This window comes from Lepus europaeus, chromosome 10 (genome assembly GCF_033115175.1).
Source record: "Lepus europaeus isolate LE1 chromosome 10, mLepTim1.pri, whole genome shotgun sequence".
In the NCBI taxonomy this organism is placed as follows: Eukaryota; Metazoa; Chordata; class Mammalia; order Lagomorpha; family Leporidae; genus Lepus; species Lepus europaeus.
Window position 1 is genome coordinate 55,186,361 of NC_084836.1, and position 16,760 is coordinate 55,203,120.

General features: G+C 41.2%; 1 protein-coding gene and 1 pseudogene across 2 annotated transcripts; both read left to right on the top strand.

The window, feature by feature from the left end:
• Positions 1–4,527: 4,527 nt before the first annotated feature.
• On the top strand, positions 4,528–11,503 carry LLPH (LLP homolog, long-term synaptic facilitation factor). Of its 2 annotated transcripts, none has more exons than XM_062203288.1 (3): positions 4,528–4,610; positions 5,785–5,996; positions 10,629–11,503. In XM_062203288.1, exons 2-3 carry the CDS (start codon positions 5,792–5,794, stop codon positions 10,805–10,807), a joined length of 384 nt encoding a protein of 127 aa, XP_062059272.1. In that variant the 5' UTR covers positions 4,528–4,610; positions 5,785–5,791; the 3' UTR covers positions 10,808–11,503. The 2 variants fall into 2 exon arrangements, with proteins under 2 accessions (XP_062059272.1, XP_062059273.1); XM_062203289.1 differs by lacking the exon at positions 4,528–4,610 and adding an exon at positions 4,617–4,812.
• A 1,825-nt stretch (positions 11,504–13,328) lies between these two features.
• Positions 13,329–14,477, top strand: LOC133768600 (large ribosomal subunit protein uL22-like; annotated as a pseudogene).
• The last annotated feature ends 2,283 nt before the right edge of the window (positions 14,478–16,760 follow it).

The following is a 16,760-nucleotide window of genomic DNA, read 5'->3' on the forward strand; positions in this document are numbered from 1 at the left end:
ATGGCCGTAGCGGCGCTGATCCGAAGCCAGGAGCCAGGAGCTTCCTTTGGGTCTCCCACGTGGGTGCAGGGGCCCAAGGACTTGGGCCATCTTCTGCTATCCCAGGCCACAGCACGGAGCTGGATTGGAAGAGGAACAGCCGGGACTAGAATTGGTGCCCATATGGGATACCAGCGCTTCAGGCCGGGGCTTTAACCTGCTGTGCCACAGTGCCGGCCCCATTTTCTTTTTTAAAGATTTATATTTATTTGAAAGAGTTACACAGAGAGAGGAGAAGCAGAGAGAGAGAGAGAAAGAGACCTTCCATCTGCTGGTTCACTCCCTAGATGGCCGCAATGGCCAGAGCTGAGATGATCTGACTCCAGGAACCAGGAAGCGTCTTCTGGGTCTCCCATGTGGGTGCAGAGGCCCAAACACTTGGGCCATCTTCTACTGCTTTCCTAGGCCATAGCAGAGAGCTGGATCAGAAGTGGAGCAGCCGGGTCTTGAACCAGTGCCCAAATGAGATGCCGGTGCTTCAGGCCAGGGCGTTAACCTGCTCCACCACAGCACCAGCCCCAGGAAGACCTTTCTCTCTGTTTCTCCCTCTCACTGTCTGTAACTATACCTCTCAAATAAATAAATAAAATCTTTAAACAAAAATAAAAATTTTTTTTAAAGTTTGACAAAGACCAGTATAGAATATATTTTCTAAATGAGCCATAGTTACTCAATACATTTTTTCTGTCAAGGAATCTTGTATGGCTCTTCCTTTTTTATTATAATGAGTGCAGCTATGTGTTCTGTAACCTTCTGTATATGAGAGTTTGCCTAGATAGGGAATACATCTAGAAAAGGGTTACTGGATCCAAGAGCACATGCAACTTCAATTGTTTTACCTCAAATAAAGGGGAAAATATGCAAACTCGAGAACTGTTTGAAAAGTTGAATAAGCAGAACATGCACAGTGCAACAAGCAACTCAACATGCAGGATTCAAGGGAATAACAGGCAGAAGTAGGAGGAAAATGAGAGAAGAGCAGTATCTGAACTATCATATTTATTGAGTGTAGTATGGGGAAGGAGGTGCAGAGGGCTCTGTGCACACATCTTCGTTGCTTCCCTGCAGACCTCAGGCATGGCTTTGGTCCTCTTAATGCCATTCTGGTAAAAGTGGCGTAAGCAGCCAGCTGCAGGCCTTTTTAAAGATGAAGTAGAACTTAACTCTTTTTGCATGTTTCTTTTATCTTTGTGGAGATTTGTTTGAAGTCGCCCAATGTCTAGGAATTAGGCAACCAGAAGTCACCTTCTGATTCTCAGAATTCTTCCTGTTCCTCACGAAGTGATAATGCACATCAAGGATTTCATAGGAGAGGCCTAGCTGCAGGGGTTCTGCTCTCTGGCGGTGCCAGTCGTATAGCACGTCTTTTAGAAGAGGAATCACCTGACTTCCTGTCAGGGATTCAGGGCTCTCCAGTGTTTCTAATTCCATAAGCTCCATCCAACTCTGTGAGGAGCCACAGCAATGTCCAGTTTGGGCCTTAAGCCTTTTTTTTTTTTTTTTTAAATCAGGAATTAAAGTTTCCTGAACGTAGCACTTTCACTTATTCATCTTTGTATATAGTGTCTATACATTCTCAAATGTATGAATGAGGGATTTTTCAATATACTAGGTCCATTTCACAATTGAACATACATACTGGTAGGAAACACAAGTTAAAAAGCTTTTTTAAAATAGTGCATTCCATGATTCAGCTTTAGTAATGTTAAATTCTGACATGTATTGTACCACCACAACATTTTCATAAAGGTAAGTTATTCTTTCTTTTCTTATTAAAAATTTTGGCCTGAAGTCTGGCATTTTGGTGTAGCAGGTTAAGCTACATAAGTCCCATATGAACACTGGTTCAATTCCTAGCTGCTCCACTTCCAATCCCTGCTAATGTGCCTGAGAAAGTAACAAAGATAGTCTAAGTGCTTGGACCCCTGAACCTACATGAGAGACCCAGATGAAGCTCCTGGCTTCCCCCTGGCCCAGCCCTGGCCATTGCAACCATTTGGGGGAGTGAACCAGAGGATGGAAGACCTCTCTCTCTGATTCTCCTCTGTTACTGACTTCCAAATAAATCAATCAATTAAAAAAAAAAAAAGCCTTGCTATGGTAAGCAGGATACAGGCAATTTGGTCAATCTGAGTGTGGGTTTTCTCTAAAATGAAGTCACCTTTGGAGAGATGGCTAAATTCTAATTTGAAAGACTAAGTATATATGGGGCCAGCGTGTGGCACAGAGGTTAAGCTGTGATACTGGCATCCTGTATGAGTCCAGTTCAAGGCCCCACTGCTCTGCTTCCGATCTATCTCCCTGCTTAAAAGGCCTGGGAGAGTGGGGAAGATAGCCTGAGAGAGTGGGGAAGAGAGCCTATGTGCTCGGGTCCCTGCCACACACGTGAGACACCAGGATGAAGTTCCAGGCTCCTGGATTCTGTCTGTCCCAGCCATTGTAGCCATTTGGGAAGTGAACCAGAAAGATGGACAATCTGTCTCTCTCCCCACCTTCCCTCCCTGTAACTCTGACTTTAAATACAATAAATAAATCTTAAAAAAAAAAAAAGACTATGTACATGTAGATGGTAAACCTGTAAAACAGAAATTCAATAGCTCTGAGAATTTAATTTTCCATTTAAAGAAACTAGATTTCTCAGGCATGTTTTTTTTTGCATAAAACTTGAGGCCGCTGCGGAGGCTCACTAGGCTAATCCTCCACCTGCGGTGCCGGCACACCGGTTCTAGTCCCAGTTGGGGTGCTGGATTCTGTCCCGGTTACTCCTCTTCCAGGCTAGCTCTCTGCTATGGCCTGGGAGTGCAGTGGAGGATGGCCCAAGTGCTTGGGCCCTGCACCCGCATGGGAGACCAGGAGAAGCACCTGGCTCCTGGCTTTGGATCAGCGCGGTGCGCCGGCCACAGCATGCCGGCCGTGGCGGCCATTGTAGGGTGAACCAATGGCAAAAAGGAAGACCTTTCTCTTTCTCTCTCTCTCTCACTGTCCACTCTGCCTGTCAAAAAATAAAAATTAAAAAAAAAAACATTATAAGTTTTTCAGTCTCTCTTAAAAACTTCCTATATTCTGAATTCAGTGATTTCCATACAATGCAGTTTCTTAAAAGACAGAATTTAAAGAGATAGAATTTAAAGAAAGAAGGTACTCACAAATTGTTTCACAAAAAACTCTCCTTTACCAGCAGCCAGTAAACCTGAGAATTAACCAGGACATCATTAAAGACAATTCCCTTCTTGTTTTTGATAATGTTGTAAATCTTTAGAAAAATCTGCTTACAGGTAACATTGTATAGCCACATATTGGAAACTAAAATGTAAAAAGGGAGGAAGTTTATCATTTGCTAAGACCTTATCATGTACCTAGGATCAATTAGATTGTATTATCTTCGCTTTAGGTACAAGAAATACAGGTTCTAAGACAACTACTCATCTGTATCATTCACAAGTGTTTGAACCAAGAACACGGCACAGACTTGTTTGGTTGCAAAGTTTATGCTACTGGAAGCTTACACAATATAGGTGTTGTTCCTGACCTAAACAGTCGGCCTCGGTTTAGCATTCTGTCTATGGAAGTGATCAGACAGGTAAACACTGGTTGGACTGAAACAACGTCATCATTTTTCCCATCTTCTTTGGGATGGGAACTTGTTTTTAGTTTGGGCAATAGCATTGACACACCGTAGGTTACACATACTTAACAGTGTAATTTGATATGTTCTGACAAGTATGTATATCTAAGAGATCATCACTCCTGATGGGAAAATCTACAGGCTGCAAAAAAAGTTGATAACAGGCCCTGTGAAAGAACACGTGATCTCCGATAACTCAGTCTAAGACAATGCCTAAGCTCCTGTGAACGGTGAGGCAGGGTCTGACATCTGAAAGTGGGCTGCCCGCGCTGTGGCATAGAGGTAGGGCCGCCTGGAGTGCCGCATCCCATATGGGCGCTGGTTCCTGTCCTGGCTGCTCCACTTCCAATCCAGCTCTCTGCTATGGCCCAGGAAAGCAGTGGCTGATGGCCCAGGTCCTTGGGCCCCTGCACCCACGTGGGAGACCAGGAAGAAGCTCCTGGCTTCTGATGGGCCCAGCTCCCCCGGTTTGCGGCCATCTGGGGAATGAACCAGTGGATGGAAGACCTCTCTCTCTCTTTCTCTCTCTCTCTGCAACTCAAATAAATAAGTAAATCTTTAAAAAAGAAGAAAAAAAAAGAAAAAGAAAAGAAAGCGGGCTTCGAACTCCCCGCCTGACAGACACAGTCTCAAGTTACCCCGCCCACGTCCGGGATGATGACCCACTGCCGCCCCTCTCGCCCAGGACACTACTCTGCATTCTCCAAATCCGACTTCTACACCCGCAAGCAACCAGTCAAGCTTCTAGCTCCACCCTTACTCACCCCGAAGGCAGGAATCGCGTCACCCCGGGTTCCCGAAGACCCGCCTCTCACCACCGTGCAGGACCAATTGGCTCCCTTCGTGCAGTGCGCCCGCCCCACGTCGGCGCAGTCCGGAAGGCGGAAGTTCAGGACTTCCGGTCGGCGTGATCTGCGTGTGGCGTGAGCGTCTGGAAGTTTTTCCGGTGAGTTTGGGGACTGCTAGATCCTCTGGGCCGTGGAACTGTGGGCCCTTAGAGAGTTTCGTGGCAAGCGCTGGCAGCTTTGGGACCAAACTGGATCTCTGGTTTGGAGTTGCGGACCTCCATCCACGGCGAAGGGCCTCCATGACCTTGGGGCGGCCCTCTGGCCTCCCGAAACTGTGGAAAGTGCAGACCTCCGTCGTCGGTAAAGATGCTGAGGTTCACTTGGGCCCTCTTTTCCGCTCCTGGCAGGGTTCAGTTTGTTGTAGACAAGGAAACATTTGAGTTTGTGATTGCTGGCGTTCAAAAAGTGTTACTAGACTAGCCATCTATTCAACAGCTTTTGTATAACTTGTGCTGAATGCAAAGCGCTGTGCACTGGGGGACGAACGGCGAACAAAACTACTTGGCTGCTCCGTCTTGATGGAGCCTGCAGTGCAATGGGAGTGACGGGGTGCAGCCTGAGTTTACGGGGAGGGAACTCGGGTGTCAGAGAGGTCCTTTCTGAGGTACTGAAGGAGCAAACTTTGGGAAGAGCAGTGCCCGGGGACAGGACCAGCACATGTGAAGGCACCGACGTGGACGTAATTTGGACTTTTTTCAGATGTGATTGGAGCTTGCAGATGTGTGTGGGAATGGGGAGTTAGATGAGATGGAATTGAAGTGAAGGACTTGTGAAACAAGGAAGTTTCAAGAAAGGGCCTTTAAATACTGCCTGTAACCCTTGTCCCGCACCTCACTCTCTCAGGAGGGAGGGGTCCGTTTTGCGCAAAACGTAAATAAACCGCCTCTTGTGCTTGCATCACCGGTGTCCGGAGTCTGAATTTCTGGGTCCCCAGGGTGCTACCAAGGACCCCGCCAGCTTTGGGTCCTTCATTAGTAGGCAGGGGGCAGATCATAAGTGACCTTGTAGGTGTGAAATATATGAGGGGGAAGGTCATTGAAGAATTCTAAGAAAGGCTGTTAGATATACTGTTAAGTTTTTAATGGCTGTATGTACCACGTTGATCCTCCCCTAACTTGCACATTAAGACTTCATAAATCCTGAAGAGCTTTACCTTCCACTGGTTCCTGTCTGGTAGTGATATCTGTTGGCCTGGTTTCCTAAGAACGTACCTTTTTTAAAAAAAAAATAGTATGTATTTACTTTTGAATGTATGTTTTTGTTAACTTCTAGGTAAAACATGGCTAAAAGCTTACGGAGTAAGTGGAAAAGGAAGATGCGTGCTGAAAAGAGAAAAAAGAATGCTCCAAAGGAGCTGAGCAGACTTAAAAGTATTCTCAAACTAGACAGTGATGTTGTCATGAAAGATGTTAAAGAGATAGCAACTGTGGTAGTACCCAAACATTACCAAGAGAAAATGGAATGTGAGGTGACAGATGAAAAAGGTGAGTTTATGTGTTGCTTTTTTTTTTTTTTTTTAAGATTTTTACTTATTTATTGAAAGGCATAGAGACAGTGTGAGAGAAAGATCTTCCCTCTACTGGTTTTTTTCTCAAATGGCCAAGTGACAGTCAAGGCTGTGCCACGTACCAGGAACTCCATCCTAGTCTCCCACATGGATGGCAGCGGCCTAGGCTTTTGAGCCATCTTCCTCTGCTTTCTTGGGTGTGTTAGCAGGAAGCTGGGTTGGGAACCGAGCAGCCAAACCAGTGCTTGATGCGGGATGCCAGAGTTGCAAGCAGCGCCTTAGCCAGCTGTACCATATTGCCAGCCCCTCTTTTTCCCTTTAAAGCTGTCCTCTACCATTCCCATACCAACTTTCCTGCAAATCTGCCATACCACATTTTTATGTTTTGAAGGCTTGGTGCTACTATAAATTGTATGCTAAACTATTCCATAGCTAGTCCGTTTGAATAGGCATGTTTTGGATTGTTCAGGGTTGGTCTTTGGTACTTATCCAATAGCCTGAGTGTCTCAGGAATAGACAAGCCTCAACATGTCCTGGTTGAGACAGTTCACAGTTCAGTAAGGTTGTAGACAGGATAGAAAGAGCACTTCATTTTACTCTTGTAAAGTTTAGTTCCCTCTGTGAGTCATAGACCCCTATATATTATTCTGAAAGTCACAAGGTTTCATCATATTTCGTTTTAACAGATCCTAGGGACCTCTGTCTTTGAATCAGAGTGTGAAGTTGGAAACTGTCTATAATGCTGGTTTCAGCAGAAAGAAAGGGTCACTGGTTTTTACATCCTAATGGACCAATAAGGCAGCAAACTAAATTAAAAACTCCTAACAGGCATACTCTAAAAATGGAAGTATATTTATTAGGTATCATATGGTCAAGGAAGATAGCAGCATTCCTGAACCTTTCAATCCTAGAAATTTCTGTTCCCATTCTTCCAAATGACCATTTTTAATTTTCTCTTCCCATTCCATCCTTCTCCCACTCCACCAAGTAAAAATTATAGGGAGCTTTTTACTTTAGCTTTTTTGAAAAATAGGGCCAATGAATGAAATATCTTCATCTTCCTACTACCCAAGTCTATAAGAATTTCAAAGTCTCTTCCCTCTTTTGTTAGCAGTCCCTCAAACACTAATTTCTTGATTCATGTTTTTAGTCATTTTCTGCTTTGCATTTGGCGCAGCATCTTCCTTATCAGTCTCCTCTGCTGGGTCAGCCCCATATGTGTTCTCAGAAGTCCCACTGAAAAAGGAAAGAAAAATTCTTCCTTGAATCCACATTTCTCTCAATCTGCTGATGTATTTCAATTCTCTGAAATTTTTTTTTTAAAAAAAGGTTTTGAAAAGCAGAGAAATAGAGCTCCTTCCATTGGTTTGCTCCCTCAGATGCCTGCATTGGCCTGGGCTGGACCTGTCCAAAGCACATGAGGGGCAGGAACTCAGTTACTTACACTGTTCCCCAGAATCTGCATTAGCAGGAACCTGAAGTCAAGAGCCAGAGCCTGGAACTGAATCCCGGCACTCTGATGTGGATTGTAGAGCTCTTAATTACTAGTCAGGTGCCTATTTCAGCTCCTTAAATTGTTGAAATACTTGCCTTCAGTTATTACTTCAGTTATTACTTCCATTTCCTCACATGCATGCCATCCCTACCCATTTGTTCTCTCTCTTTCTCTCTCTCTCTTTTTTTTTTTTTTCTGCTAAGGCAAAATTCATGAAACATAAAACTAACCATGTAGTTCATTGGCATTTAGTACTTTTATAGTGTGCAAATATCAGTTCTAGTTGCAAGACATTTTCATCACCCTCAAAGGAAACCCTGAACTCATTAAGCAGTCTCTCTTTTCCTAAGCCCCAATCTCTGTCAACTGCTAAAGTACTTTCTGTCTCAATGGATTTTTCATATAAATGAAATACAATATATGATGTGTTGTGCCTGGCTCCTTTCACTTAGCATGATGCTTTTGAAATTTATCCTCATTGTAACATTTATCAATACAGGTTAAGTATCTCTAAATGCTTGGAATCAGAAGTGTTCCAGATTTTAGATTATTTACATAAACTTTATTGGTGAAGCATTCTTAATTCAAAAATCTGAAATCTGAAATGGTCTGAAATCCAAAACCACTTGAGCTTTGTGTCAGGCATGCACAAATTTCTGGATTTCAGATTCCCAGATTAGGGATACTCAACCTGTACGTCCTTCCATTTTGAGGCTGAGTAATAGTTGATGTATATATCACATATATTTTTCCATTTCATCTGTTGATAAGCATTTGGGTCGCTTCTGTCTTCTGGCTGTTATGAATAGTGCTGCTGTGAACATTTGTGTACAAGTTTTTGTTGTTTCTATTCTTTTGGATATATACATGAGTGGACTTGCTAGATTATAGTGATTTATTGCTTACTCTCTTTTACTAGCTACACTATTTTACATTCCTGACAGCAATGTATGAGATACACATCCTCACTTATTTTTCATTTTTCTTGTTAGAGCCATCCCAGTGGATACGAAGCAGTATCTCTTTATGGTTTTGATTTGCATTTTCCTAATGAATAATGCTATTGAACATATTACCATATGCTTATTGACCATTTGTATACCTTATTTGAGAATATTGTATTTAAGAACTTTGCCACCACCTCCTCTTTTTAAAAGTATGTTGATTGTACTTTTATTAATAGTGTGTAAGAATTCTGTATGTATTCTGGACACCAAATCTGCCTAGGGTATATCTGGATACTCTCATTCTTGCAGTGTTCTGGGAGCTAAATGAGGATGAGACTGTGGATAGAGGAGTCTTCCACATTTAGTAAACTGTTTTCCTTAGGATTCTTTTCTGCTTTCAGGTTCATGTTTCTTGTTATTTTTACTCTTTGAACTGCTTGATTTTTTTTTTTTTTAAAGATTTTTATTTATTTATTTGAAAGGCAGAATTACACAGAGGCAGAAAGAGAGAGGGAGGGAGTTCTTCCATCCACTTATTTAGTTCGCAGGTGGCCGCAACAGCCAGAGCTGTGCCGATCCAAAGCCAGGAGCCAGGAGCTTCTTCCAGGTCTCCTACGTGGATACAGAGGCCCAAGGACTTGGACCATCCTCTACTGCTTTCCCAGGCCAGAGCAGAGAGCTGGATGGGAAGTGAAGCAGCCAGAACCTGAACCGGCACCCATATGGGATGCTGCCAGTGCTGGCTGCAGCTTTACCTGCTAAGCCACAGTGCCAGCCCCGATTTCTTTCTTTCTTTCTTTCTTTTTTTTTTTTTTAAGATTTATTTGAAAAGTAGAGTTACAGAGAGAATCTTCCATCTACTGGTTCACTTCCGAAATGACCACAGTAGCCAGGGTAGAGCCAGGCCAAAGCCAGGAGCTTCATCCTGGTCTCCCATGTGGGTGCGGGGATCCAAGTACTTGGGCTGTCTTCCACTTTCCCAGGTGCATTATTAGCAAGGAACTGGATCAGAGTGAAGCAGCCAGGACTTGAACCGGCACTCAGGATGCCAGTGTCACAAGAAGCAACTTAACCCACTAGGCCATAACACTAACCCCCAGCTGCCTGATTTCTTAGCCACAAACCTGGTCATCATTCTTGACCCATCTTTCCTTTATTCCCCACATCCAAACTACCAGCAATGCATTAGGAAACTTATCTATTTTCCTCCTCTTTAATGCTTTCACCTTAATCCAAATCACCATCAACTCTTGCCCATACCAGCCCCTGCTTCCTTCTGATTCATTTTCTACGTATTATCAGTGTGGTCTGTCTAAAATATAAGTCAGATTTATATGTCTTTCATGCTTAAAGTCTCTCATTGTCTTTCCATGTACATAATAGAATCTAGGTCTTGATCTGGTCCTGCTAGCATTCTTAAAAAATCACTTACCACTGGATGAAATTCTCTTTTTGCTTTTTATTCTCACCTCAGCAGAACAGTGTAAACTCCGTGAGGTCAAGGAGCTTATATGGACCACTGCATGCTCAGAACCTAGTACATCATCTAAAATCATCTACCAACTAGTTATCGAGTGACGGTTATACTCCAGGCACAATTCTAGGCACTGTGGGAACAGTGATATCTAATATAATAAAAGACCTTGTATCATGGAACAGTCCCAGGGAAGGGCATTCTGGACCTGTCCCTTACAGCAGTTCAGGGTGATGACAGTGCACCACAGCATAGCTGCGCTGAGCGTTCTGCCAAGCCTCTGATCAGCAGAACTTGATCTCTAGTATAATCTGGATAGGAAACATGGAGCAGCCTCTGGTTGTGACCAAGTCTTCCTCCTTTGTTGCCTGTTGCCTGTCTGCCTCTTTCATCTCAACTATGCTGCTGAGTGCTCCATTGAGTTCGTTAGAAATGATCATTGATTAGGGCCTATATGGGCACCAAGGACTTGGACCATCTTCTACTGCTTTCCCAGGCCTTAGCAGAGAGCTGGATTGAAAGTGGAACAGCCGGGACATGAGCCCGTATGGGATGCCGACAGCTTTACCTGCTATGCCACAGCACCAGCCCCACCATCACTTCTGAGGATGTTCTCAGTTTATTAATATGCTTTCATAGGGATTTTTTTATACATGAGTATTAATAGTTATTCCATTTTTTTTTTAAATTCAGATGACATGAAAATGGAGACTGAAATTAAGAGAAACAGAAAGACTCTTCTAGATCAACATGGACAGTACCCAATATGGATGAACCAGAGACAAAGAAAAAGGCTGAAGGCAAAGAGAGAGAAAGGAAAGGGAAAGAGCAAAGCAAAAGCAGTGAAAGCAGCAAAGGGTCTGGCATGGTAGAGAGACTCTCATTCTAAACTTGAAAAAGACCCCACAGGACAGTTGTTTGGCAAGAATGTGTGCTTTGCTTTCAGCTCTCACCAAATGAAGACTATTTCTTTTTGTGTTTTAAGTAGGCCTTTTTCCCCTTCAATTCAGACCCAGTGTAACTGCTCAGATTTTTTAGAACTAAAATAAAATATTTTCTGTGGTGAATGAAAGCTGTATTTGTATTTTAATTGGATGCTGTCTTAATATCTAGGTATTATCAGACATCAAAATGCTGTCAAGTAATAATGTGGTTATGTTTGTTCTTAAAACATGGTAATTATAATCAGTAAAGGTGAAATAAATTATTACTGACAAATTTGTATAAACTCGGATTTAAAGAAAGCTGTTATATAAGCATATTTAAAAATAAAACAGTGGGGGCTGGCGCCTTCAGTGCCAACATCCCATATGGATGCCACTTCTAGTCCTGGCTACTCCACTTCCTATCCAGCTCTCTGCTATGGCCTGGGAAAGCAGTGGAGGATGGCCCAAGTCCCTGCACCCACGTGGGAGGCCTGGAGGGAACTCCTGGGTCCTGCATTCAGATCAGCCTAGCTCTGGCCATTGCAGCCATTTGGGGAGTGAACCAATGCCTCTCTCTAACTCTGCCTTTCAAATAAATAAATAAATCTTTAAAAAAATAAATAAAACTATTTTATGAATATTCTTTGGAATTTTGGTTTTGTATAATTCAGAATAAAAAATACTTTGGGTATAAATCTTGGAGTTTGATCTTTTCCATGTATGGTTAAGATACTTTAGTAATAGAGAAGACCAAATTTTTCAGTTATTTTCAGAAATCTTAATTTTAGGTAGAATTTTAGCATGTACAAGTCAGCATGCTTTTTAGATTAGAATATCTGATTCATTTAATATTTTGATATTATATGGCCTAATATGCAGTATTTCCCAGAGTATTTTTTTCTGAATCAAGTTTCTCCAGATGCATGGTTAAAAAAATAAAATCACATCAATGTGAGAAATACTACATACTTGAAGTTCCACAAGATTTTAGGTTAGTATAGTCCCATAGAGATTTAGCAATAGAGAAACCTGTTCAGCCTTGACTGAACTAGTTTTCCAAAAAGTAAGATACAAGAAAGCCCAGTATAATGAAATGATTTTTAGTTAAATCTGTCTTGCTAGTTTGCTAATTGCACTCTGACTAAATTTACTTTTAGTTAAGCAGAGTTGTGTTCCCTCAAATTTCACTATAATCTCATTTGCACTGGAACAAATATTTATGGAGTGTCTCCTGTGTGCTGGAGACTTCCATGTGCTAGGGATGCAGAGAACAATACAAGGTTATCAACTTTCTAGGGCCAGAAACTGCATCTGCCCAGAAAAAGATGCTAACTTCACAGGAAAACAAAGGTGCAATGTATTACAATAAGGTCACTTGGGTGTGAGATCACAAACTGCCAAGCATAGCCGTAGGCTGGGTCACAACATGGAGATGAATAGGACATGACCCGCATCTTTCAGGAGGTCAGGATCCGTAACATTTATTGCCAGTAATATGCTGGATTTAGAGTCATGCATTGTTTTAGGACAGGGATCCATTCTGAGAAATACGTTGTTAGGCAATTTTGTCATCATAGGAACATCGGTGTACTTAGATGGCTGTGATGTCACCAGATGACACTATCTTATAGAACCACCATTATATATGCAGTGCAAAGTTGACCAAAGTATCTTGTGTGTAACTATTTTAATACAGTAAGATTTATCTCAGTTTACTCAAAAATTCATTGAAAAGTTGTGGGTAAGTTTAAAATATTTAAAGTCAGTTTTAAGCTAGGGAAGATGAGATGAAAGGTGGATATCATTGGTTCATGGCCTTTGTTGCATTTTGGTAGAATTGTGAATAACAACAGTTTGTGAGGAGAAAGTGGATATGTAAATGTTATTCACGAAATGAAAAGCTGCAAATGTTACACCATTGACAAAATCATTGTCAATATACTTGTTGAATTATTTCATCCCAGGAATTGTCTGTATCAGTGATAACCAAATCTGTATCAGTGATGCACCAAATGTTTATTTAAATTTTCCCAGCATTGTCATGTTTTTTAACCAGATTTTCTTTAAGAGACTATTTGCAGGAATTTGTTCACATTTTTGTTACTCTTAATCTCTAATTCCACTCCAATGGTAGTAGCTCATCCAGGGCCTCTCTGATAGAATGTTCATTTGCTTGTTTGTCATGAAATTTGTTTAGGATTTAACTTGCTAACAAAAAAATCAAGCACTGCTACCAAAAAACTTCTCAAGTGTCAGATGGCCTTTGGGAAGATGGCAATTAAAGGGAAATTCTAACACACTTGACTTCTCAAGTTATACCTCCAGCAAGATTCTTCCCACCTCTGAATTTTGGCAGGAAATTTAAACTGGCATTTCTAAAGCTGGTACAGGGGTATGTATGATCACTTCTCTGTCATTTTATTCTTCAAAATTATAAATTAAGTATAACATAGTCCTTTAGTTTTCTAAATAATTAGCTTATCTTTTTGAAATTCGTCATTTTGACTAATATTTTCCAGAGGATTGCTAAAAAAACCACCAGATGGAGCTCAAGCTAAGGACCAAATCATTTTTGAAATTTGACTGAGTGAACTACGTCACATTAGGAATTGACTGTAATGTTTTAGTTTTGCTTTTAAAAAAAGTCAAATTTATTATTAGAATAAGGATGATCAAAATTACTTAAAGTATTACTTCATTTAGTCCACCCAAGAAGCCTATGAGTTTGGTACTAGTATTTCTGTTTGCATTTGGGGCAATTGAAGCACACAGACCACATAACTAAATCTAGGAAGGCTGGGATTCACTTTAGGCAGTGTGACTCCAGAGCCTGTTCTTGTCATGCCGTCCTCCTCCTCAAGGATGTATAGACTTGCTAAGAGAGAAAGGTAATTTTAGGGTAGAATGCCTGTTTTTTGGTTCAACTCGTGACGGATTGATGATGATCAGATAAAAAACAAGTTTTAGAAGAGCAATCATGCTCTTCCTGTAAGCGGCCTTAGGTGACCTGCGAAAATGGTTCGCTACTCACTGGACCCAGAAAACCCCACAAAATCATGCAAATCAAGAGGCTCAAATCTTCACGTTCACTTTAAGAACACTTGAGAAACTGCCCAGGCCATCAAGGGTATGCATATCCGAAAAGCCACCAAATACCTGAAAGATGTCACACTAAAGAAGCAGTGTGTGCCGTTCCGTCGGTACAATGGTGGAGTTGGTAGATGTGCCCAGGCCAAGCAGTGGGGTTGGACCCTGGGTCGTTGGCCCAAAAAAAGTACCGAATTTCTGCTGCACATGCTTAAAAATGCAGAGAGTAATGCTGAGCGGGAGGGTTTGGATGTGGATTCTCTGGTCATTGAGCACATCCAGGTGAACAAGGCCCCCAAGATGCGCTGCCGGACCTACAGAGCCCACGGCCAGATCAACCCGTACATGAGCTCCCCGTGCCACATTGAGATGATCCTCACTGAGAAGGAACAGATTGTTCCTAAGCCAGAAGAGGAGGTGGCACAGAAGAAAACGATATCCCAGAAGAAACTAAAGAAGCAAAAACTTACGGCTCGGGAATAAACTCAGTATAAAATAAATACGAATTAAAAGAAAAAAAAAAAAAGAAGGGCAATCATTTATAAAGTCTCAAATCTCTGGGCCTACAGCAAACTAGATTTCCTTTAAAAGCACTGAATTACTAAAAGGCTGAACAATTTGAAAGGGCAAGGTGTAGGCCATTCTCAGTGGCACCTGATCAGATAAGAAATGCCAACTATAATTGAAGCTCTAAGGTAGAATCAAGCGGTGGTTTTGATCATAACTTTTTTTTCCTTACTGTCACATTAATGTGGATGTATTTCTTTTCCTACTAGTTCACAGGCTGTGTAAAATAAACATGCAGTAAAGTAAGTATTTGCTTACTAGGAAATTTGTTGGTTGTTTCCAAAATTTATATCTAGGATATAGTTTTTAGGAGTTACAGAAGGAAAAATAACTGGCTGCAAATGACTTGATTTAAATATCTGAATGGCACTGGTGGTTATGATAGACAGTGATATGTAGTTTAAAGTGCTGGCCACAAAATAAAATTGGGAGTGGGGGAAGCGGGCAGGATCTAAAGAGACCTCAAAGAATTGCCAAATATATAAATAGAAAGGAAATGCAGGTGTTTGGTTGTTAGCTAATCTTACTAAGTGACTCACTTGTGACACCACTTGGCAGAGTGATTCAAAATTTAACTATTTTCCCCTGTATTTGCCAGCATATTAGAAACACGAATGCAAGGAAGTATTTGAGGATGAGCAGGGGGTTGTTGTTCCCAGAGGTCCTTCAGGCAGCCAGGAGTTCCAGGGCCAGGTTTGGGCCTGCTTACCAAAAAGAATTCAAAAGTTTACATAGTTGAATGTCAAGGGTCTTCTGCATGTGTTTTAGAACAGGGGAGCAATAAAACTCATTCTTAGGATGGTAGTAAAAATAACAACAGCCAACATTTAGAAAATGTTTACTCTGCTAACTGCCTTATATATAATATTTAATCCTTAAAACAAGGCTAGGAGATCAATGCTCTTATTATCCCTATTTCCAGATCAACAGTTTAAAGACATATATAAACTTGCCCAAAGTCATGCAACTGTTATGCAGTGAGTAAGGCTATCCTAAAATGTAGACTGAATACCTATGAGGGCATGCTACAGGGAGCCAGACTTTGATTCAATCTAAGAAGGAAACTTAGATACTGGGAGGTGTTCGCAGTCTTGGGTGTACTACCCATTAAGCCAAGGCTGAGCAGCCTCTTGGAATGTAGCAGAATGAATTTAAACATTGTACTTGTTGGGATGAACTCTGTTAAAGTCCTTTCCAGCCAAAAAATGCCTCTAGGAAGTTGTCATGATGGAAATGAATTGTACACTACATGACTTAAGTATCTTTTTGGTGGAAATACCAGAATCTGAAATCTCCTTTATTTTGTTAATATCGTTGTCTGTTATTTATTCCACTAAGTTCCACTTTAAAAGTACAGAAAAATGTTATAAACATCTGCTTTAAACAATGAATGGGGTAAAGTCCTTCAAATTTTAATTTAAAGAAAGGCATTGCTTTATAATACATTAAGTATAATATGCAGAATGTATTTTATTTCCTAAAGTGATGAATTGTATTGGCATTATGCTATCTTATGAAACACTTTCTCACTCTCGCATTGTGTCTTTATAGTTTTCAATATTGGCAAAACCTTTAAATGGTCTTGGTTGGGTGTTGTGTATCATTGTACAGTAACTGCTAGTACATATGGTATTTCTGATCCATGTAATAAAGTACATTTGTCATGTATCTTGTGATCTGCATACCTTTCAGCTGTTACTTCATAAATCTGTTGCATCGGAAAACTGCTTTGTACAGCAATGGTTGAAGCTGCTTTTAATAAACTAATACTTTGTGTCTTTTATATGTAATCAACAGGGAGTATTATAGACTTGTGCCTCTGTGGAGAAGGATTCTACTCAACTTCTTTTCTCTTGACAATAATGGGGAAAAAATAGCTTGGGAAAAGCACAGATGTTCAAGAACATATGTTGTTTGCTCCTAAAAGTCAGCTGAAGATCTTTTGTATTGCTCCAGAGTTGTCGGGTGTTTTTTTTTTGTTTTTTTGTTTGTTTGTTTGTTTTCCTTTTTTTAATGCTTTAGAGAAGAAACCGTTTGAGATATGTGATGGGGAGAAGACAGTTACAAATTTCATTGAGAGACCAACATTGGGCATTATTTGTCAAAGTTCTAAAATGCCTTGCCATATGCATGTAAGGGGTTATGTTCTTGTGTGGAGATGTAGGTAGGCATTTGGCCAAAGATTGGTCATCTACGTGCTTCCCTGCTCAGACACAAGCATTCTGCTCTAGTTTTAGTCTTTGTT

Bases quoted from the DNA above. Each gene is read 5' to 3' on its own strand.
- LLPH (XM_062203288.1), top strand. From the start codon at position 5,792: ATGGCTAAAAGCTTACGGAGTAAGTGGAAAAGGAAGATGCGTGCTGAA. The intron at 5,997-10,628 runs GTGAGTTTATGT...TTTTAAATTCAG, and splicing joins TGAGGTGACAGATGAAAAAG to ATGACATGAAAATGGAGACT.